General features: G+C 43.4%; 1 protein-coding gene and 1 long non-coding RNA gene across 4 annotated transcripts in view; one reads left to right on the top strand and one right to left on the bottom strand.

Annotated features, from left to right (window-relative positions):
- Positions 1-3,523: 3,523 nt before the first annotated feature.
- The window catches only part of rab3ip (RAB3A interacting protein (rabin3)), a 111,511-nt gene continuing 90,327 nt past the window's right edge, over positions 3,524-24,707 (bottom strand). For 2 of the 3 annotated variants that reach the window (XM_060902769.1, XM_060902771.1), the window contains 3 exons: positions 17,321-17,420; positions 15,269-15,338; positions 13,384-13,632 (listed from right to left, as the gene is read on the bottom strand). In XM_060902769.1, the coding sequence (XP_060758752.1) occupies positions 13,403-13,632; positions 15,269-15,338; positions 17,321-17,420 (400 nt within the window). In that variant the 3' untranslated portion in view covers positions 13,384-13,402. Of the gene's footprint in view, positions 4,197-13,383; positions 13,633-15,268; positions 15,339-17,320; positions 17,421-24,707 lie in introns of those variants that run through there. The other variant, XM_060902770.1, reaches the window with a different exon arrangement.
- Positions 6,175-7,085, top strand: LOC132869550 (uncharacterized). Its single transcript, XR_009650984.1, has 3 exons — positions 6,175-6,257; positions 6,680-6,731; positions 6,844-7,085. It is a non-coding gene; the product is annotated as an uncharacterized LOC132869550 (long non-coding RNA).

Genomic DNA, 24,707 nt, shown 5'->3' with positions numbered 1-24,707 from the left:
GCCTTTACCTTCTGAAGCCAGCTATTTAAAGATGTTTTTCCATTGTTAGTCCTCTGTGGTAATTGCGTTCACCAAGATTATTCATTTTTATGATTCACACTTTGATTCATCACTGTGGAATTTCCTGTCTTTCCCATATGTCTATGAACAATGTCACCTGGAAGGTTTGATTTTGCATAACATAACCCTAGATGGAGTTCCACTTAACATACCTTTGGTAGTTTGATGGACTAATATATTTTTGTTTGTTTGTTAATTATTTTATTTATTTTTACATTTTATCCCTAGTTCTTTCTAGATTGGAAGGAACCTTGGCCTGCGATGACCTGTCCCACACTCAAGTTTGTATTTTCTTGATTCTTTAGTAGACTCTGAGTCAATAATTTAACCTAACTGACTATACAAGCTGTTTCCTGGAAACATAATAGTCACAAGATGACACCACCCCCTTTAAAAGGAAATCACTTTAGTGCAAATGAACAACAATTCACCAGCTATGAGTACTACGTGTATACCCCACACTATATTTCTGTAAAGCTAAGAAAACCAAATAAAGGAAAGCACTAAATGAATGGCTACACTGATACTAATGTTGTGCAAAATGAAAATAAATATAGCACCAAACAAATATAACACCAAAAGTTGGCATTAAAAACATGACAAAAAAGCATTGTGTCAATGAAAAATGAAGAATTTGATTAATCAAATAATTGAAAAAAAAAAAAAAACCGTTTGGCCGAAAGATGTAGATTTGATCATCTTAAAGACAAATCTCACCGTTTCTTCACAAGAAAGTTTCCAGATTCTGTAGTCAGCTTCTCAATTAAGTGTAATCCAACATCATTGCAGACACTGGTACATACCCTACTTACACCACGGGCAGACGGTGGTCTATGTAATGTTCAACTGCTAAATATTTTCTATTGTGAATTTACATAGTTCAGTGGAAATGGCGGCTGTTGTTGAATCTAACGTACTTTGTTCAGTGATCTCTGAGGCAAACTCCATCTGTCTATCCTGCGCAGGCGTACACCTGTGTATACGTACAGGAGGGGCTGGTGACCTTGCACAGGGTCATAAATGTGGAGTTTTTATGGCCTGGATTAGATGGGAAAGAGCTCTGCTGTAGAAAACCTGGCGGCAAGAGTTGTTTATCTAAGTCTGGTCTTATAAAGCAAACAGAGCCATGACATCTCAGAGATATAGTCTGTCTCTGATCTGTCTAATGAAACAGCGTGGCTCCTGTTGACAACCTTTATGGTTGTGGAAATGACCATCTATTCAACCAAACTCCAACATTTTATGAGCATTTTCTGAATAAAGTTTATTTTCTTGGCAATAGCTGTCTCATTGACCCACACCACCTCTTTAGATTTTATATCAATACATTTACCAAAAAAATGTGTTAAATTATCTAATCTACATTTTAAATATTACATTCAAACAATTTTTTCACATGCTTGGGGATCCCCTGATAGACGGTGTTCATATGAATGTGTGCACATTCATGAGTTGAAAGCAAGAGGACAACTTTTGGTTTCACCCTGACAAAGCTCAATCACTGAACACCTTTCTTTCCAACGGTTAACATCAGCTCAAAATTTCCAGACTCTAAAATCACATTTGTATGTTAAATAGAGAATTAAGAATCATATCAAGTTACATGTTGAAAATTCACATCTACTTCCTTGTTTTGGTCTGCCAGGCTTGTTCACTTCAGAATTATGTGAGAATTCTCATTGCCTTGCTGAGTACCAACAGCAAAGTCATCACTTTGTAACCAGTGGCCTATAAAAGGTCCCCAGTATATGAACTTATCTACTTTCCCCTTCTTGTGTTGCTGAAGACTTGAGGAAATGGGTACAAGATGCTAAATACTGTGCTCTAATCCTTCTCTTCTTGTTAATTTTGTTACAGCTAAATCTGCACCATCAAAGGAGTGTGCCTTGATGCACACCTTGAGCGACAATAATTAAAGGCACTAAAATAATGAAGTTACTATTCCCACCATGTCCTTAGAACAGTCAACACAGCCTATTGTTTGTGTCCGCATGTAGCCATATGGGCAGAGTAACCAATTTCATGATTTTTTAAATTCATAATTTCCTGTAAATTGTTTGCTTTGATGGTGTTGGATAGGTGACGAACAATGATCAAAACCCAAATTGGCTGTGACTATCTTCGACACGCACTCCCAGAGCCTTTGTTACAGCACAGTGTAAATAGTAACGTGTGAAGCTTGCAGGCTACGGAAATACTGCTGATTATTCATTATATTTCCTATGTGGAAATATAATGAATAATCAGCATGATGACACCTGGGAGTAAATTTAAAAAAAGAAAACAGCTGTAAACCCTCTAGGAAGAAAAGGTTAACTCCTTTGCAGTGTTATTGCGGCAGGAACAGAACTGGCCCAATGCTCTGCTGCTTAACCCACGGGAAGGGCTAAGTGTTATTGCCACCATACAAACCCAAAACACTAAAAAAAGTTTGTCAAGGCATCATTGTTCAGCAGTGGCTGAGATTCCTCATATAATGTCCCACCAGCAGTCAGGGTTTCTCATTACATAGCCCAGTTCTGATAGGTTGATGTTAGTGTCCCTCGAGATGGTTTGTGGGTGAGGTGGCTCCTGTTGTAGAGCCTCCAGGGCAGAAGTTCGGAAATAAGTTCATGTTTTGAACGATAGCAGTGGCCCTTAAATTGTGCACACTGTTAGGAAAGGCGAGAGCTTGGCTTTGTCAGGTGATCATAGGATGGGACTGCCATGACAGGTCCTGAACAGGAGGTTAGTGTAACAGCCATCAAGGCATTTATGAAGTTGCATATTGAGGGTCCAGGTCTCGGAGCTGTACATTAAGATCAAGCTGATGGTTGACTTGAAGAGATTTACTTTTAGTCTGGTAGGTAGGTTGGAGTGCCAAATGTCAAGGCATGATCATGATTCTAGGTCACGATTCAGTGAAAGTGCCGAGGCATATCTGAAAATATTTGGTTGCTTATAGCATAATTGTTGGCCACCACTAAACACAGGACAAATCTGAGAGACCCATGGTAACAGGATATGCTGAAACGTCATACCTATTAGAGGGTAAACAACTACAAATTTTCAAAGTACTTGAAAAGGTTGTTGACTCATCTTTTCCATAGTTAAACCACAAACGGATTAGGGGAGCTCTATTTTTGGACAATTTTATTAGTGCGATTAGAAAGCCATTAGACAGTTAAACATGGAACAGTTAAACAGAGGTGTTCATTAGGACTGAGCTCTGTGGTGTAAATTACTTATCAGTTTGGAAATAAGGGATTGGGTTAGACTGTAAGGCAGGGAGTTCAAATCTCACCAAGCTGCCTTTGTTGGGTCCTTGAACAATGCCCTTTACGCTCAGCTGTATCCTGTCTCAGTCATAAGTTGGTTTGGATAAAAACTTCATCCAAGATGAGATAAATGGTTATTTTGGCCTGAACAGAACATGAAGGTGAAATATATTTGGCTTTTCATAGACAAAGAGGTAAACAATAGATGGAGGTATACAATTTTATTCGGCGTTCCAGAAAGGCACTAAAAATCAAAATGGGAAAAGAGTGATGAAATTTGGAAGAAAATACACAAATAACTGATCAGACAGCTCCAAGAAAAACAAAATGTACAGCACATTCCACACACATAACCACACAGCAACACGCCACTAGCTAAATTTAGAATGAACTGAAAGCTCAAGAGGAGTTGATTAGTTGGGGCGAAAGGCTTTCTTTTCTAGAACATACAGAATGGAAATCCAAACCCAGCATAGATTTCTTTTATTCTCCTTCATGTAGCAATCAATACACAAACTGAACTCAGGTAATCGGAACTTCAGCAGCATATGTTGCACTTTAAATAGGAAAGGACCTGAAAACAGACAGCTAATCTCTCTCTCTCACACACACACACACACACACACACACACACACACACACACACACACACACAGTGGTGGAGTGTTGAGATGCGAGGAAAGAACTGGTCCCTGTGACACTTCTTTATTACTTTATTAACTGCAGACCCTCCTTGCCTGCACTGCGTGTTTCTTTGAGACAAGTGTTCCTCTGTTCCTCTCCCAACGCTGACCGATCACAGTTCGTCTCTGTAGTAGCCAAGCTTGGCGTATGACATCTCCTTCCGTAGCTGCATGACCTCCCAGAACATTTGTTCAGCTGAATAAAAGAAAAACATGCCACAGATGTTGATCATATATTTACTGATTTGTATGAAACACTACAATAGAGCCCAGGTCCTTTTACATTACTGTTCATAAATGAATACCAAACTATATTCTGCATATACGCAATATTTGAAAATAAACAATCCCTGAAGAAATCAGTTTGTTAATGTGATATACGAGCTCTAAATGTTCCAATTGTGCTGCATGTTTATATTTATGACAGTATATTTTTTTATTAAATCATATCACAGTGTGGTGGAATTCTCGAATCTGATTGGTCAGAAGGTGTGCATTATTTTTGCATAACAGCATGACTCAGTAGTTCCAGCTGTAACATGAGCGATGCGCGACATAATCCAAGACTAATAATAAACAGATTTAAACAAGCTCAACTGTGAGCTACTGCTCCCTTACATATACCCCCGCTCTCGCTTATATCAGAATGCAAGCAATCGATGGAATAGGACACTTATTATGAATGTTGACTTCAACAAATAATTAACCCTGAAACAAGTAAGTAAAGAGCAGTGTTCTCCCCAGGGATTTCAAATAGCATCCTAGTAAAGCATTAGCATAGCATTCTTTCTTTTTACATCTCTTGTTTGTGTTCTCGATCCTGGACTTTTTTTTTTACCAATGGACTTCGTAAGTATATTCAGTTGGTAAACAGGAAGTTGATGTGTGACAGACCTGAAAACAGTATACACGGTATAGAACCCCAAGCTGAAGTTTGGTACCAAATATCAAGCAGCTGTGATTTGTGGTTGCTGAGAAAAGGGTTCTGAAAATTTTGTAAATCCACGCTATGTGCTTCTTAAATACATTCAGTCGGTAAACGGGAAGTCGATGTGGGACAGACCTGAAAACGGTATACACGGTATACCCAGCAAACACAACGTATATACGACGTAGTGGTTTGGTAATGTCAGGGAAATGCATCGTCGTTACATAGTAGGCACGTCCTAATACAACGTCGTGCCAATACGCAACGACAACGTAGTGGTAATACGTAATGACAACGTAGTGGGAATACCTAACGACAATGTAGTGGTAATACCTAATGACAACATAGTGGGAATGCCTAACAACAACGTAGTGGTAATACCTAATGACAACGTAGTGGTAATATGTAATGACAACGTAGTGGTAATACCTAACGGACATGTTATCTGGCGACCATCCAGTGACGTATGTCCTACTATGTAGTCTACATGTTGTGTGTATTTTCTATTTGATGATCGATGTATTAATAATTTGCTTTCATACATTTTGCTGTATGTCTCTATGAATAACATTAACAATGTGATCTTGGTCTATTGATGAATTGATCGTATTTTAACTTTAAAATAGCACTGAATGAGGCCATTTCAATGAAATAAAAATTCGTAGATTCATGATTTTGCAGGTTGTCTTATCAGTTTATCTGCCCTCTAATATAACTATTAGTGGTATTTTTTTTTTAATCCAAAATCATGTTCGGTACACACAAAACTTTAACTGAAGGGGAGGACTTTCACATGATCTGTGATTGCCAACAAATTATTTCCGTGACCCGTGATTTGAGCCTGTTTCTATTCCTGTGATGTGTGATTGAGAAATGTTTAATGTTTGTGACCCACAGGGGTGGATCCGGAGGAGGGGTTTAACCCCCCTTCAGCGACCGGGGGGGTATAAAAGAGTAAACACAACAGAAAGCTTGAAGCAAGCAAAATTATTCAAAATATGCTCAAATTCACTTAATGAACTTGTAGAGTTTCATTTTCCAGGGCGCCTTCAGGCCGCTCACCGACGCTTTTCGTAGAAATTATCAGTCCAATCCAATCCAATCCCTGCCCCCATCCCGTGACCCCCTCCACCCTGTGAACCTGGCGGGAAAAGGGCCTATGCTGGCTGACTTCTATCCCATCACGATTTGCGGCTCTGGATCGCATCGGTCTTTCAAAACCCGTTGGAGCGACTTCCGGCCTCCCAGTTTTGTTTTGTTTTTTTTATTTGTGCGAAGGGAAGGTGTTTCGGTATAATTGGAGAGCTTTGATCGACAGAATCTTTCAAGGTAAAAATGTTACCCTTGCTATTGTTGTCACTATGTGAATGTAAGGTGATTAAGTCTGACGATATATTATATGCAAATGTTATCGTTAAATGTTTATTTTAATAAATGTTAGTGTCCGAGTCTCCACCGCAGGAAAGCACGCACGGCGCCATGTTGTTTGTGGGGGATGATGCGCGCGTGGTGATCATTTTATGAAAAGACAGAAACACTACTTGAATAAATGACTTACATTTGTGATCTGTCAGTCTGAATACCTGTGTAGTGACATCCAGTACTAATAATATTACTTATTGATGTGTGGTATTTTATCATAAAATCCAACCATTTTTTTAAATGTATGTCTTTAATTCATAAATGCATAATGCTCACTCATTTTCATGTGGCCCATGACACTAACCATTTCCTTTTTTGTGTTTTTATAGATTATCAGAGAAAGGTTCTGATGCATGTAGATGAAATTGTGCAGAATTGTCTGTAGGTACTTGCCTCTTGCAAATATTCTGTGTGTACATACATCACTTAATCTGACCACATAATGGTAAACAAGGATTTCCCAATTTATCATTGATTATAATTATATTTGCAGGCTTGCGCTGCTGTGGCTGCAACAACTAAGGAGACAACTACTGTACCAACCCACCATTCATCTGATTCAGAAACCAGAGACAGCTGTTAGCTATTTCACTGCTAGAATTTCAATTACTGAATACTGGTTCACCATTAAATATTTTCTAGAGCCAGAACAAAAATAATGGTTGACATGTGTGTAAATATTGCAGTCAGTCTCTGTAGGTTTTTATGCCATTTTAGTGTAATGTAATATCTGACCAGTGGCCATCATAAAAGTGCAGAATAATTCCTTTAAGTTCCTTTGCATATTCATGATTACATTTGATTCAGGTAATGCATGTATTAATCTTCTATTTCATCCTGTGAAACTACAACACATGACCTGTTATGATTGTCAATTGTACTAGTACATACAGTTTTATATATACAGGTAGTCGTCGACTTACGACTGCGTTTGGTTACGACTGACTGGTCGTAGGCTGACTTGCGACCAGATCGGTTTATGTTAAATGAACGCAAGTATATTGTGACATGTAATGATATTGTAATCATCTTAAAAAGTCTTGTTTTATCAACATTTTCTTATTTAATTACCTTGGCTCATTATTTGGTTTAAGTCAAACACTGCATACTACACTGCGTACAGTACAGTTCGTTTAATATGTGCAAAACAAAAAATACAAAATACAGGTGTGAAAAATAGAAAACATTTTAGTTTGAAACATACCAAAATACAAATGTAAAACATAGCAAAATACAAAATTTAGTGACCGCTGGCATCACTGGTGCTCGGCTGTGGGTCGTCTACGTCATCATCAGCTGTTGCAGCGCTCGGACTGGCAGGAGGATTTGCTTGTTTCATAAACCAGGAGCTGGGGCGGAAACTGTATGACGGAGTGCGCGAGGGAGACTGCGCATGTGCCTGGAGCTGGGGCGGAAACTGCATGACGGAGTGCGTGAGGGAGCGTGAGAGAGACTGCGCATATGCCTGGAGCTGGGGCGGAAACTGTTGTACGCGGTGAGAGGCGCTGCCAGGAGCTGGGGTGGAAACTGTCGTACGAGTGTACGACAGTTTCCACCCCAGCTCCTGGCAGCGCCTCTCACCGCGTACAACAGTTTCCGCCCCAGCTCCAGGCATATGCGCAGTCTCTCTCACGCTCCCTCACGCACTCCGTCATGAGCTCAGCTAGCTCAGCTGGGAAACACTTGCCAGTCATAACCAGACGGTTGTAAGTCGACGACTACCTGTATAACTACAACACATAACCTGTTATGATTGTCAAGTGTACTAGTACACGGTTCACATTTCTAACCTAACCTGGCTGATGCAGCTATTTTTTTGTTGTTGAAATAAATGCACCGACTATGCAAAATATTGTTGCTTCTTACAAGTTTTCTGCATATTACTACTCTGGTTTTGTAAGATAGTGGAAAGGATGTGAAAATGTAAGATGGTGAGAATGTGCCCATATGAGTGTGAAAGTATCCATAGTATAGGGGGAAGGTCCCCAGAAGGTAGTGGGAAAGTGGTGGGTACGTAATTTCTCTATGTAACTTTACGACGTAGTAAAAACGTTGCTGGTAGTCCAGAATTTCACGTAGTAACTACATAAAAACACTACGTAACATCTACCAAACCACAACGTTGTAAGTATGTAGTTACTACGTAAAATTGTTACCTGGGATAGAACCACAAGCTGAAGTATGGTACCAAGTGGCTATGATTTGTGGTTGCTGAGAAAAAGGGTGTTTCAGACGGACGGAGATATGGACAGACGGACGGACAGAGGTAAACCAGTATACGGGGGGGTATACTGGTTTACCTCTGTCTGTCTGTTCATATGTCCGTCCGTTCGAAGGAGGGGAGTCCTTCGGCGTGGGGGTATAATAAAAAATGTGAGAAAAATGTGATGCTTTTGTTAGGAGACATTTACTTCACATTTATGGAAGAAGTCTTAAGCGTCAGCTCTCTGTAACACTTATGGTGCTTTGCAAAGTTTCCCAGCATGAGAAAGTCTTCAGGAGTATACGCTTTAAGTTCACTCACACACACACACACACAGAGAGAGAGAGAGAGAGACTGGTGAGGGGACAACTGTTTATTGCAGATGGAACAGAAGTGAGAACAGGATCTAACCTGTCTCTTGGACGTTCCATAACTACAATGTCTGGCAAAAGTATTCATCCCCCTTGGTATTTGTCCTGTTTTGTCACATTACAAGCTGGAATCACAGCAGGTGACTTCAAATCACGCAGATTTAAAGGTTTTACTGCCCAAATTACATCAGCATGTGGACTTTCCAACAAGAGGTGACAACTTACTGGACTTGGTGTACACAACTCACAAACGAGCTTACAAGGCCTCCCCCCTCCCCCACCTGGGTCTCTCTGATCACATTACCATCATGCTGAGACCTGCATATAGACCCCTTTCACTGACGTCACCCGAAACCGGAAGTAAACAGACCCTGCGCCATTTTGGAAGACCAACAAACTCGTGATTAGGGGGAAATAACGGCAGCGGTATGTGAACTCACGAGAATAAAGTGGAGTGGCAAACGACTTAAACAAACAAATCTGAGCTGTTTTATTTATGATTTATTGGCCCAACAGTAGACTTGAAAGAAACCTGTGTGAGACTTGGCAAAAAACTGTGGATATAATGAATAAGTCTGTGCATGATCTGCGGACACTTTGAGGTAAGCAAACGCAAGAAATTCAGATTTAAAACATGCTAAATTGGCCCCAAGTTGATAACTGTATGAGGAGCAAGCCTCCCAGACTTCTACAATTTAATAATAATAATAATAATAATAATAATAATAATAATAATAATAATTTAGGATGGTTTGGGGCTTGCTGTCCCTCCTATTATATAAATAAAGCATAGTTGTTGTGTAGGCATATATCATAAATACATATGTATAATTTGGATAAATTAACCTAAATTATGGATACCTTAATAGTAACAAAAAGTATTAATTTTTCAACTGAAAAGATATATTATTAAAAGATAAATATCAACAAGATTACCTTGGCCATAACTATGTGTAGGTTATTCTTAATAACAGCTGTAATATCACGAACCAAGCCACTAACAACATAATTGTAAGCCTGTAGCCCTTTGTAGGCTTTCAAGTCATCAGCAGTGTAGGCAGTGTTCGAACTACGGGGGTACTCGGGGGATCCGAGATCCCCTGAAACAGACATGAGATCCCTTGAAAACATGATTTGGGAAATGTTGGGGGGTCTCTAAAATATTGGCAAAATGATGTTTATTGACATAGCAATCGTGTGTAATGGGAAGCATTTGCATATCCGAAGTGTTGTGTTTACATCAAAGATAAAATAAACCGATATGACAACGACTGCTGCTGCCAGGTTGGTTGTTGAGTAGCCTGACTTTTTTTTTTTTTCCTTGCGTGTGGTATCATTGTTGACGCGAGGTTGTTTTTTGAACATGCCAATGCGGACATGATTTCCCCTGATGAGTTATGACTTCAGACGCGATGCGTGTGTGGAGGTGTGGAGTCCGCGTGATATGTGCGTAAAATAGGCTTCTCATGTGTTTGGAGATCCGCGCTCCGAGACAAGCGCAAGCCCCCCCCAAGGGAAAAAAAGGGACCCCCCGAAAATATCGGCATAGTTCGAACACTGAGTGTAGGCACTGGGTGTAAACAACAAATAGTTTACAATGTCCGGGTAGCAAACAGATGGCAGAATTGGTGTCAGGTCCTCCTTATGTTTCCATTCTCCCTTGCCGCGAGTCTTATCATCTATCACAGCCAGTTTCTCCACATACCGTGCCCTTTCTGCAGCTGGTAATGTACTCACATAACCAGAATTATCATCCATCGTGTCACTTTACTCTCACTCGTACTTTGTTTTATATTGTGAGTGCATGTACTTGGTCTTCCAATATGGCGCCTAACAAAATCTCGTGGCGCGGTGACGTCATGCGGTAGCCCTCTATAGACCCAGAGTGAGAGCCATCAGACCAACACAAAAGGAGGTACGTGTGTGGCCAGAGGGGGCCTCCTATGCTCTGAAAGACTGTTTTAGCACTACACACTGGGACATTTTCAAAGAAGCAGCCACTTACAATGACCACATAGACTTAGAGGAATATATTGAGGCCATCACATCATACATCGCTAAATGCACTGATGATGTCACTCACTGTAAAACCATCACTGTTCGTGCTAACCAGAAGCCTTGGCTGACAGGAGAGGTTCACAGGCTCCTGCGGGCTTGAGATGCAGCCTTTAGGGCCAGTGACACCGCAGGTCTAACAACAGCCAGAGCCAACCTGTCCCGCGGCATCAGGGAGGCAAAACGTCAGTAAAATATCTGGACACTTCAGCAACACCAGAGATGCACAGTGTCTCTGGCATGGCATTCAAACCCTCACAAACTACAAACCCCCACCACGGACCTGTGAGAGTGACATCACATTGCTAAAGTGCCTAAATGACTTCTTTGGACGCTTTGAAACACAAAACAACACACCAGCACAGAAGACCACTCCTCCCCCGTATGTCTAGATCCAGCCAGTGTGGAGAGGACCCTCTCCAGGATCAACCCACATAAGGCAGCTGGATCAGACAACATACCTGGTCGTGTTCTGAAGGACTGTGCTATGGAGCTCAGGGATGTCCTCGCTGACATCTTTAACATCTTCCTGAACCAAGCTGTTGTCCCCACGTGTTTCAAAGCTACAGCCATAATACCAGTGCCAAAGAAGCCCCTCCCATCTAACTATAATGACTATCGGCCCGTAGCACTGACTTCCATCATGAAGTGCTTTGAGCGACTGGTCATGCAGAACATCAAGTCCATTCTCCCTCCCTCTCATGACCCGTTCCAGTTTGCATATATTGTAGGTCAAACAGGTCCATAGAGGACACTATCTCCGCTGCTCTCCACCCAGCCCTCATTCACCTGGACTCAAAGAACACCTATGTGCGAATGCTGTTCTTGGATTACAGTTCGGCATTCAACACAATTATTCCCCAGCAGCTAATACAAAAACTTGGACATTTGGGACTCAACACCTCTCTTTGTAACTGGGTGCTGGACTTTCTTACAGGGAGGCCACAGAACGTGAGGGTCGGAAGTAACACCTCCAGGACCATCATGCTGAGCACAGGGTAGCCCCACAAGGGTGTCTGCTCAGCCCGCTGCTCTTCACCCTGCTGACCCATGACTGTGTACCAATCTACAGCACCAACCACATCATCAAGTTTGCAGATGACACGACTGTGGTAAGCCTAATCACTAACAACAATGAAGCCAACTACAGGAATGAGGTGAGCCAACTGGTCAAGTGGAGTAACGACAACAATCTCTTCCTGAACGTAGAAAAGACCAAAGAGATTGTAGTCGACTTCAGGAGAGGTCACTCACAGCATCCCCCTCTGACCATCGATGGTGCTGCAGTGGAGAGGGTGAGCAGCACCAAATTCCTAGGGGTGCACATCGCTGAGGACCTCTCCTGGTCCAACAACATTGCATCGCTGGCCAAGAAGGCTCAAACTCACCTCTACTTCCTCCGCAAACTGAGGAGTGCACGAGTCCCACCCCCCATCATGTGCTCATTCTACAGGGGCACCACTGAGAGTGTTCTCACTGGTTGCATCACTGCGTGGTACGGAGGCTGCAGTGCCTCCTGCCGGAAGACTCTGCAACGTATAGTGAACACGACCAGCAAGATTATCGGTACCCCTCAGCCCTCCCTTACGGACATCTATCACTCCCGTCTCACCCACAGAGCCATCAGCATCGCTGGTGACACCTCCCACCCTTCACACTCACTCTTCAGCCTCCTGCCCTCAGGGAAAAGGTACCGGAGCCTCCGGGCCCGCTCCACAAAACTGCTAAACAGCTTCATCCACCAGGCTGTCAGGATGCTGAACTCTGTCCACTACCTACCCCCTACCCCTGGTCTGTAACACATTCATTCACACAATAAAACTACCTCATCCATTTGCACATCACACCACATCACATTAGCATTACTGCTGTATCTGCTGCTATTGCTCATTTGCACTACTGTCAAATACACATCATAAGCTGCTCTTCTAGCACCGTCTCCCGTTATTGTACTGTATTGCACTACTGCTATTTTGTACATTGTTTGATTTTAGAGTGTATTTATCTATATTATCTATATTTATATATACTGTTTTTCTTAATTTTTTATCTATATTATCTATATATATATATATATATATATATATATATATATATATATATATATATATAGTTTTTTTTTGTGTGTGTGTGTGTGTGCGCGTGCGTGTGTAATCTTTATCTGTTTTTTACAAGTAAGGTGAGAGAGAAACGGCATTTCGATTCTCCTATATGTCCTGGATATATAGTGAATTGGCAATAAAAAATCTTTGAATCTTGAATTAAAATGGATTTTTGCGGGATTAGCACCATTTGATTTACACAACATGCCTACCACTTTAAAGGTGCATTTTTTTTATTATGACACAAACAATAAGATTTAAAAAAAAAAGGAAAAAAAAAGCCAGAAATCTGGAGTGTGCATAGGTATTCACCCCCCAAAGTCAATACCTTGTAGAGCCACCTTTTGATGCAATTACAGCTGCAAGTCTCTTGGGGTATGTCTCTATTAGCTTAACACATTTAGCCACTGGGGGTTTTGCCCATTGCTCAAGGCAAAACTGATCCAACTCCTTCAAGTTAGATGGGTTGCATTGGTGTACAGCAATCTTCAAATTATGCCACAGATTCTCAATTGGATCTTGATGCATATAAGGCTGAGAGGGCAGTCCACCTATGGTAGAAGGAGGGACAGCGTGAACGGCACCCACAATTTGCAGAGACTGCACAGGAAGCTGATGTAGATGAGGAGGACAGGTTGTTTAATTTCCTCCTAAATGCAATGGCAAACTGAATGATAAGACAATACTGCAGTACAGACTCCTGTTTCATAATGTTTTTATGTTTAGTTTTATAATTCATCTTTGCAATATTGCTAGTCGTTGTTATAGGCAAAACAAATTGTGTTTTGTGTCCTAAACTCTAAAAAGATGTATTATGTACTCGTACCGTATGTAAGTCTTACGTATATGATATTGACTTGTGTTTCATGTTTTCAGGACTTGTCTTGTTCTTCTGTTGCAGAAATAAATGTTTTTAAAAATACATTAAAAAAAACATACTATTGTCTAAATAACTCAGTTATACCCCTAGAAAACATATCCGTGCACTTGAAAACTTGCCAAAATACAGCAAAACTTTAGGGCAAAAGGAAATTCAAGGGGGAGCAAAAAGGTGTCAAAAGTTAACATTGCGGCCTGGGTAGGCATCAAATGGTGCTAACCCTCCAAGAATCCATTTTAATTCCAGCTTGTAATGCAACAAAACAGGAACAAACACCAAGAACAGGAATCTTATGCCCTGTTTACATTATTTCGAATCAGCGGATCATCAGATTAACGTTTTTAAAACGATTCGCGTGCACACAGCAACGCCAATACACGATTCGCGTGCACACAGCAAAGCCAATACACGGATACGCTAATCACATGACTAATTAGATGGCACGTCACATGATCCCAGTGCATATCGGGCATGCGCAAGTCACTCACCACTTGCAAGTGGAAGGATGGCAAGCAAACACCTTCTCCAGCAGATAAACACACCTGGCTGTGATGTTCATGTTCTCACTGAGTTTAAGCGCCTGAAGGAGGTTGAAATGTGTAAATAAACCTCAGTGCAGCTCAGCGCTTCCTCCTGCGCTCCAAATCACTCCGCCCTGAACAGCGAGTGCCCTCTGGAGGGTGCGCACTCCGGCCCTGCGCAGCTCACAGAGCGCGCGAGTGAAGCGCACGAGCAGTGATTCGGGACTGAGCCGCTGTGTGTGTGATCCCAACGCCAGCGAATCAGGAAGGTGGATGTCACAGTGACGTTGTCCAATGACGACATCAGCTAGAGCTCAGCACAGCGTATCCGCGTATCCTCAATGTTTAAACAGCACCGGACCAGACACGAACTGGATTGAATACGTGGGCTCTGGCGGATTCCCGTTTCCCGGCGTTTTAATGTGAATGGACAGTGCATCCACGAAGAAAACGAGACAGATACGGTCTAATGTAAACTTGGCCTTAGACTCAATAACAAGTTCCTATTAAAGTGGCTGGTGAGTGTACATTATAGCTGTGACAATCATTCCCCTCACACGTGCCTCTTTCTGTCTCTCTCTCTCTCTCTCTCTCAAAAAGCACAAAAATGCAGCTTGCTAGACCAAGTGTTGCTCCATAGCTTACACTGCAGGAGAGAGAGAGAGAGAGAGAGAGAGAGAGAGAGAGTGAGTGTGTGTGTGTGTGTGTGTGTGTGTGTGTGTGTGTGTGTGTGTGTGTGTGTGTGTGTGTGTGAGTGCGCGAGTGTGTACTGTCAGTTTAGCTCACCATCCTGCTGCTTGACCAGTCCTTGGTGGATGTAGCGAATGTAGGTAAAGAAGTTGCAGACGGAGGTGATCTAGGATGAGAAAGGAGAGGTTATTTGACTGCAGCAGCTAAAGCTTACATGAACACAAATGTACACCATTTTGTGTATTTTCATTTCCAACAGTCTCTCCCTCTTCATCAGTTTACAATTCTTTGTGTGCAACCAACATTCCTCTGGGACATTCTTGAAATAATCGATTTTGCTGATGACTATAGGCTAAGTGAGAAGTTGTAGTAAACCAGCTACTGTTCACAACTGTACATGAATCACAGTGGGAACAAAAGATGGAATTAACCTGAGGACACTAGTTCACACAAAAAATACTCATTGCAAAATCATCATAAAATGGTCTTCATCGGGCAGCACGGTGGTGGAGTAGTTAGCGCTGTTGTCTCACAGCAAGAAGGTCCAAGTTCGAGCCCCGTGGCCAGCGAGGGCCTTTCTGCGCGGAGTTTGCATGTTCTCCCCGTGTCCACGTGGGTTTCCTCTGGGTGCTACGGTTTCCCCCACAGTCCAAAGACATGCAGGTTAGGTTAACTGGCGACTCTAAATTGACTGTAGATGTGAATGTGAGTGTGAATGGCTGTCTGTGTCTATGTGTCAGCCCTGTGATGACCTGGCGACTTGTCCAGGGTGTACCCCGCCTTTCGCCCGTAGTCAGCTGGGATAGGCTCCAGCTTGCCTGCAACCCTGTAGAACAGGATAAAGCGGCTAGAGATGAGATGAGATGGTCTTCATCTGGCATGTGTCATCGGGTGATGCATGAGATTTTAGTATGCAAGTACCCATCAATAATTTGGTCGGGGATGGATTTTGTCCCAGTTAATAAGTTTTTAAACTCACCGTGTACTACCGATTGCAGTCTTAACCAGCTGCTTTTCCTGAAACCACGGTTAATCTGTCAGTGAATGTCCGGTTCATGGCCAAGTGATAAATGTCCTTATTAGTGTCCGTATTAATGAATTATCTCCAGCTGAAACTAAGCTCTCCGGATAGATGTAAGATCAAAAACATTCTGCAATGTGCTGGCGGGGGGAATCTACCAAAGGACTGGGATTCTGGTTGAAAATATGACAACATGGAAGAGATATTTTGGCTTCACTTCTATAGAATGGGAGTGAACAGGAGCACGCTGTCCATTCTGTACACAGTTGATGGGTGAACATCACTGCCCGATGACACCTTCACAGATGTGTAGCAAGGTTGGTGGTGCTACTTGTGTATTTATGGGAGTGTTGCATTTTTTTTTTTTTGTGTGTGTGTGTGTGTGTGTGTGTGTGTGTTTTTAGCCAAACTGTGGAATGTGTATTAGTTTTCAGTAGCAGTACCATCTTTAACCATCTTCTTTTTTAATTCAAACTCGAGCCATGCTTGTAAAGAGTCTGCATTTTCTACTTTTATTGGGTTTTGTTTGGCTTCTGTAATAAGATTATTTACTTTAAAGGATCAATCTCATCTCATTATCTCTAGCTGCTTTATCCTGTTCTACAGGGTCGCAGGCAAGCTGGAGCCTATCCCAGCTGACTACGGGCGAAAGGCGGGGTACACCCTGGACAAGTCGCCAGGTCATCACAGGGCTGACACAGACACAGACAACCATTCACACTCACATTCACACCTACGGTCAATTTAGAGTCACCAGTTAACCTAACCTGCATGTCTTTGGATTGTGGGGGAAACCGGAGCACCCGGAGGAAACCCACGCGGACACGGGGAGAACACAAACTCCACAAAGAAAGGCCCTCGCTGGCCACGGGGCTCGAGCCCGGACCTTCTTGCTGTGAGGCGACAGCGTTAACCACTACACCACCGTGCCGCCCTACAGGATCAATCAAAAAATAAAATTGCTATATTCATCTTTCAGTCAGATCTAAAGCAAAAATTAAAAGAAAGAAGAAAATGTTCCATTTCAGGTGATGGATAAAGCAGATATTGCTACTACTCAACATTAGCTAATTGCAGTCAGAGCACTGAAAACTGTCTATTACAAAAAGCAGCAGGTAACCACTCACCCGATACCGACAGAATGGAGACACATAATAGTAGTTGCTGGAGTCCCCGAATTTGATTCTGTGCTTGCAGGTTTTAGTCTGGCCACTGAGGGCGCACTTTCTGCAGATGGAAAAGCATTTTCGTCAAATAAACATCCACGCATCCAAGAAACTGCTAACCATCTACAGACAATATATAATACTTAAGCAAATTAGTGTAGAATATTATTTATGCTTTGGCCTACACTGGTAACACTAGCTAAACTGACCTGCCTCTTATAAAGGCAGGTCAGTTTAGGATTAAAAGGATTGTTGGTTACAAAGCTAGCAAGCAAGAGAGGCTGCATAAAGAGATAGAGAAAAAAAAGAGAGAGAGAGAGAGAGAGAGAGAGAGAGAGACTTACGTGACTATTTCAGATTTCCTGCCACTAGGGGGCAACAAAAAAGAAAGAAAGGAATGAAGAAACAGAAGAAATGGAAAACGCTGACAAACAGAGGCAGCAGAGCTGACATTTGATCAAACAGAAGCTTATGGGGAAGGATGGTTGCATGTGGTGGAGTGTGAGAGAGACAAAACACTATATCCAATCTTGATCCATCTTTTATAAATCTTTGTGCTGCTTTCTAAGTTCTATCCATCATAGCAGATACGTTGTAAATATCCAATTAATTTAAAAAAAAAAGAAGCATGTAGGTGTGTTAATTAAAGCCCTCTGTCCTGACAATTACATAAAAATGATTCCCCTTTTCTTGAGAGATTTAGAAAAGCTGAGAATTTCAATACTAACACATTTCTATTTACAATCACAGTTACACACTAAGCACCACATCATGCAGCCTCTACAATGTAAAATGTAATTTCACAACTACACTAATAATACAAACGGAGTTAAGAAGAATGTTAAGAATGTTAGCTAAAATTATATAATATCTTGTGAAGGTGCTGTTTTTAAAAGGGTATCGGTCTTTAAGAACTTCTGTGAATGTGGGATCCACGGCAGAAAGGACTCTTTTAGCCAAGACAATTTCAGAAACACATTTACTTACTTAACTTTCTTACTGAGTTTACTTTATTTACTGACTTAATTAGTTCATTTTCTAATTAAATTACTTACAGTGCTCAGCGTAAATGAGTACACCCCCTTTGAAAAGTAACATTTTAAACAATACCTCAATGAACACAAACAATTCCCAAAATGTTGACAAGACAAAGTTTAATAATAACATCTGTTTAACTTATAACGGGAAAAAGTAAGGTTAATAATATAACTTAGATTACACATTTTTCAGTTTTACTCAAATTAGGGTGGTGCAAAAATAAGTACACCCCACAACAAAAACTACTACATCTAGTACTTTGTATGGCCGCCATGATTTTTAATGACAGCACCAAGTCTTCTAGGCATGGAATGAACAAGTTGGTGACATTTTGCAACATCAATATTTTTCATTCTTCAGCAATGACCTCTTTTAGTGACTGGATGCTGGATGAAGAGTGATGCTCAACTTGACTCTTCAGAATTCCCCATAGGTGTTCGATTGGTTTCAGATCAGGAGACATATTTGGCCACTGAATCACTTTCACCCTGTTCTTCTTCAGAAATCCCACAGTTGCCTTAGATGTGTGTTTAGTCATGTTGGAAAAGTGCACGACGACCAAGGGCACAGAGTGATGGTAGCATCTTCTCTTTCAGTATAGAGCAATACATCTGTGAATTCATGATGCCATCAATGAAATGCAGCTCCCCGACACCAGCAGCACTCATGCAGCCCCACATAAGGACACTGCCACCCCCATGTTTCACTGTAGGCACCATGCACTTTTTCTTTGTATTCCTCACCTTTGCAACATCATACAGTTTTAAAGCAATCAGTTCCAAAAACATTTATCTTGGTCTCCTTGGACTACTGGGACTCTATACTCCAGAGTATAGAGTCCCAGTAGTCTTCATCTTTGTCAGCATGGGCCCTGGCAAACTCGAGGCGGGCTTTTTGTGCCTGGGCTTTAGGAGAGGCTTCTTTCGTGGACGGCATCCACGCATGCCATTCCTCTGCAGTGTACGCCGTATTGCGTCACGGGAAATAGTCACCCCAGTTTGGATTTCTACTTCTTTAGATAACTGCAGTGAACTTGCATGCTGATTTTCTTCAACCCTTCTCATCAGAACACGCTTCTGTCGAGGTGTTAACTTCCGTGGACGACCTGGACGTCTCTGCGAGATGGTTGCAGTTCCATCTTTCTTAAATTTTTGTACCACTTTTGCTACAGTATTCTGACTGATAAGTAAAGCTTTGCTGATCTTATTGTAGCCTTCACCTTTGTGGTGTAAAGAAATAATTTTCTTTGGGGAATTCTGAAGAGACAAGTTGAGCATCACTCTCCATCCAGCATCCAGTCACTAAAAGAGGTCATTGTTGAAGAATGGAAAAAGACTGATGTTGCAAAATGTCGCCAACTTGTTCATTCCATGCCTAGAAGACTTGGTGCTGTCATTAAAAATCATGGAGGCCATACAAAGTACTAGATGTAGTAGTTTTTGTTGTGGGGTGTACTCATTTTTGCACCACCCTAATTTGAGTAAAACTGAAAAAAAAAAAGTTATATTATTAACCTTACTTTTTCCCGTTATAAATTAAACAGATGTTATATTAAACTTTGTCTTGTCAACATTTTGGAAATTGTTTGTGTTCATTGAGATATTGTTTAAAATATTACTTTTCAAAGGGTGTGTACTCATTTACGCTGAGCACTGTATTTCTTCCCTTACTTTACATACTTAGTCAATTTTCTTTGCTTCCTTAATTTATTTATTTACCTACTTAACTTACTTTACTTCCTTAACCTTGCTTCTTTACTGAAAGAGAGACGGCCTTTCAATTTCATAAAATCAGTGAAATTTAGTTCCCTCTGAAATTTGGCCATCGAGATATACGTTATTTACCAGCTGGGAGGTCCGTATCGTGAAATACTGTGACCGAGGTCTTGAAAGTACTGACCGAGGCCCTCTGGGCCGAGGTCAGTATTCAAGGCCGAGGTCATGGTATCTCACCATACGGACTGACCTTAAGCTGGTAAATAATATATTTATTTTTTTCTTTACCAAATTCTAACAGAAAACGAGAGCGCCAGAAAGGGAAAACCGAGCCGAGGCAAGCCGCCATCAAGAATAATCTGGATGCTTCAGTATTGAACAACTACAGGCCAATATCAAATCTACCATTCATCAGGAAAATCCTTGAAAAAATTGTCTTCAATCAATTAACTGCCTTCTTGATATCAAACAACTGTTTTGATAACTTTCAGTCAGGATTTCGTGCCAATCACAGCACTAAAAACAGCGCTGATTAAAGTTATAAATGACATACGTCTTAATACTGATGCAGGCAAAACATCAGTCCTGGTGTTACTGGACCTTAGTGCAGCTTTTGGTACTGCTGATCACAACATACTGCTATATCGACTTGAACACTGGGTTGGGTTGACTGGTAAAGTTATCAATTGGTTAAAATCATACTTAAAAGATAGAAGCAGCTTTGTTACCATGGGAAATTGTACCTCAACATCAATGTCCTTGACCTGTGGTGTCCCCCAGGGGTCGATCCTTGGACCATTACTATTCAACCTTTATATGCTCCCACTTGGACAAATTATCAAGAACAACTCAATTTTGTATCACTGCTATGCAGATGACACCCAAATTTATTTTGCTCTATCACCTAATGATTATGCCCCCCTTGAATGTCTCTACCAGTGTATCGACCAAATCAACAACTGGATGTCACAAAATTTTCTTCAGCTGAACACAGATAAAACAGAAGTAATTCTATTTGGGAAAAAAGATGAAAGACTCAGGATTACCACTATTCTTGACACAAAGGGAATTAAAACAAAAGATATGGTTAAAAATCTTGGTGTTTTCATTGACAGCGAGCTAAACTTTGATAGTCACATGAAAGCAATCACTAAATCGGCATTTTATCACCTAAAAAACATTTCCAAACTAAGAGGACTTATGTCAAAAAATGATCTGGAAAAACTTATACATGCCTTCATCTCTAGTAGGGTTGACTACTGCAATGGCCTTTTCACAGGCCTGCCAAAAAAGACCATCAAACGACTTCAGGTGATTCAAAATGCAGCGGCTAGGGTTCTCACACGAACAAAAAGAACAGAGCACATTACTCCAATTCTAAGGTCCCTTCACTGGCTTCCAGTAAGCTACAGAACTTTAAAGCATTGCTGCTGGTGTACAAATCTCTAAATGGTACAGGGCCCAATTACCTCTCTGATATGTTGCAGTGGCCTAACCCAATCAGATCTACCAGATCGCAGCAGCAAAATTTACTGATAAAACCTGTTGTTAAAACAAAGTGTGTTGAAGCAGCTTTTAGCTACTATGCAGTACAGCTATGGAACCAACTCCAAGAGGACATTAAAAATGCTCCTGCTGTTGGCAGCTTCAAATCTAGATTAAAGACCAAGCTGTTTTCAGATGCTTTCTGCTAACTGATAAATATCATCTTTACATGTTTTAAACTTTACTTAACTTTTACAGTCTTTGCATGTTCTATTTCGTTTCTCCTGACCGCCAGAGGCGGTGCTTTCAGCACATGGATATCCATCACACGAACGTGCAGGTCGAGTAATAGTAACAACAAAGTCACGTGTGACCTGGGTGACGTCACCCCGTGACCCTGGCATAAAAGACCGGTAAACCCAGGAAGTGACCTCTTGCATCTTCTCGCGTTTGCAGGTTGCGAGTTGGAATTTGGACAAAACGCGTGTTAGTTTCGTTACCCATAGGGTTGGGGCTGTGCTTACGCATCCTCCAAGAAACTGCGTTAAGTCCACCAATTCTTTTCTCTTGTCGCTATATTCGTTGATTTGTTACTCCGTTAAGCTGAGCGCTCTCGCTCGGTGGAGTTAGCTGATTAGCTCTCCGAGGCGGTGTTCTCGCCGCTGGAGGCCGGCTTGTTTTCGTTCAGGTAAGCGGTTTTCATTCATTTAAATTAAAGCGGTGTTTCTCGCCGCTGTTATCAGTTCTGTGGCGCACGGCGCCTATCCTTGTTAATATTATCAACCGCTTTGTTTTGTGTAGCCTTGCCTCCGGCCTGCTCACGGGCCGGCTGTCTTGTGTGTTGTATTCGTATTGTTTGTTACTCCGTTAAGCTGAGTGCTCTCGCTCGGTGGAGTTAGTTGACTAGCCCTCTGAGGCGGCGTTCTCGCCGCTGGAGGCCGGCTTGCTTTCGTTCAGGTAAGCGGTTTTCATTCATTTAAATTAAAGCGGTGTTTCTCGCCGCTGTTTATCAGTTCTGTGGCGCACGGCGCCTATCCTTGTTAATATTATCGACCGCCTTATTTTGTGTAGCCTTGTCTCCGGCCTGCTCACGGGCCGGCTGTCTTGTGTGTTGTATTCGTATTGTTTTTTACTCCGTTAAGCTGAGTGCTCTCGCTCGGTGGAGTTAGCTGACTAGCCCTCCGAGGCGGTGTTCTCACCGCTGGAGGCCGGCTTGTTGTCGCTCAGGTAAGCGGTTTTCATTCATTTAAATTAAAGCGGTGTTTCTCGCCGCTGTTTATTAGTTCTGTGGCGCATGGCGCCTATCCTTGTTAAGATTCCCGACCACGGGTGTGTTCGCCCGGTCGTTTTTCATTGCCGCCTGATTGTTTATTTTGGGATACTTACTTGGGGTGTTCTCGCCCTATTTTTTAAGTTCCCTTCTGCCAGCCAGGTGTCATGGACCTATTCTCTCGCTGCGCCAACTGCCGGGCCCCCCTCGAGCCGGAGGACGGCCACCGCGAGTGCCCCTCGTGCCTGGGTATTGATCACCTGCGGCAGGGGCTGACAGACATGGCCTGCGCAGACTGCATGTGCCTGAGTGTGGCTGCGCGGACCGCCAGGCTGGCTCGGTTGGATCCTCCGTCTGACATCCCCCGGGCCTCGGGGGGACAGGACATGGTGTCGGCTGCAGCAGCGGGGCCCAGCAAGCGCCGTGGGGCTCCCCCACGCGTCTCCGCTTCTAAGGCGAAAAAGAAGCGCTCGGGCGATTTGGCTCGGAAGGTGGAGGTGATGTCCACCGAGCTGGAGGAGATGAAGGCCCTGCTGGCGAATCTCCAGCCTCCGCCACAGGGCAGCAGTGTTCCCGCAGCCACCCCTTCTGCCTGGCAGCCCGACCGTTCACCATCACCACCGCTTCTGTCACCGGCCGTTGATGCACGCGGCCTGGATGAACTGTCGATCCGGGCGTCGGAGAGCTTTGACTGCGGTGGGTCTGACGGTCACGACTCCACCTCTCCGGCCGGTTCCCAGGCCACCAGCCATGGCACTGCGGCAGCGTCGGAAGGCGGACGCTCATCCATCCAGCCAACGCTGAGGGCTGCATTGGCCCGTCTGGGGTTGGACACGCCCCCGGTGGCCCAGCATCAGAGCGCTTTCTTCAGAGGTTCCACACAGCCTTCCTCGTTGTCTGTTCCGCCCTCGGCCCCATACATCGAGGAATTACAGAGGTGTTGGGCGGACCCTAGACGCCTTTCCCACCTCCCTAGTGACTGCAGGGCCCTGGTAGCAATGCAGGACACCCCTACCTACGGCCTCCAGCAGATGCCCAACATTGAGCCCTCCGTGGCTGCCCTCGTCCTTTCGCCCAACGAGGCTCTGCGGCCTGACGCCCGATGCCCCCGCACCCAATGCCGTGCGACCGACGACCTCATCGTGCGGGGATACGACACGGCGGCACGAATGGGTCGTATTGACAATTCCATGTCCCATCTGCTGCTGGCCCTCGCCCAGACGCTGGAGGGGACGAGCGCGGCATCACAGGAGCTGTGCGACGCGGCTCTCCAGGCCTTTGCCTACTCGTCGCGGGAACTGGGCCGGCTGATGTCGTATCTCACCCTCGCCCGCCGGCAGATATGGCTGGCACAGTCCCCTCTGGCCGAGCCCGACCGGCGTGTGCTGCGCTCTCTCCCTGTTGTCCCCGGGGAGCTGTTTGGCGAGGCCGCTCAGCAAGCCCTGGACCGGAGTGCCCAGGTCGTCCAGGCGCGACAGCAGTTCGCTGGCCTCCGCCAGGTCCACCACCATGGCAATGCTGCCCAGTCCTTCAGGGGGCCCACACCGACTCTGTCTCGGCCACGCACCCGCCAGGAGACCAGACGGGTTGATGACTTTCGTCGCCCCACCACCTCCCGGACCCGCGGTGCCGCCCCCTACACCCAGTCCGCTCCTCGTCGCCCCCATGGAGACCGACGGGGGTGCTCTGGACGGCGCTGACATCAGCGCGCCGGCGGTCGGCCGCTTTTCCAGCAAACAGCTCCAAAGCTGGAGAGCGTTGACCCCAGACCCCTGGGTGCTGGTGACCCTCACCGAGGGTTACCGCATCCAGTTCTGCCGCCGACCGCCGCGTTTTCATG

Source organism: Neoarius graeffei, chromosome 21, assembly GCF_027579695.1.
Source record: "Neoarius graeffei isolate fNeoGra1 chromosome 21, fNeoGra1.pri, whole genome shotgun sequence".
In the NCBI taxonomy this organism is placed as follows: domain Eukaryota; kingdom Metazoa; phylum Chordata; class Actinopteri; order Siluriformes; family Ariidae; genus Neoarius; species Neoarius graeffei.
The sequence above is the reverse complement of the archived record's forward strand: the minus strand, read 5'-3'. Positions and strand labels throughout refer to the sequence as shown.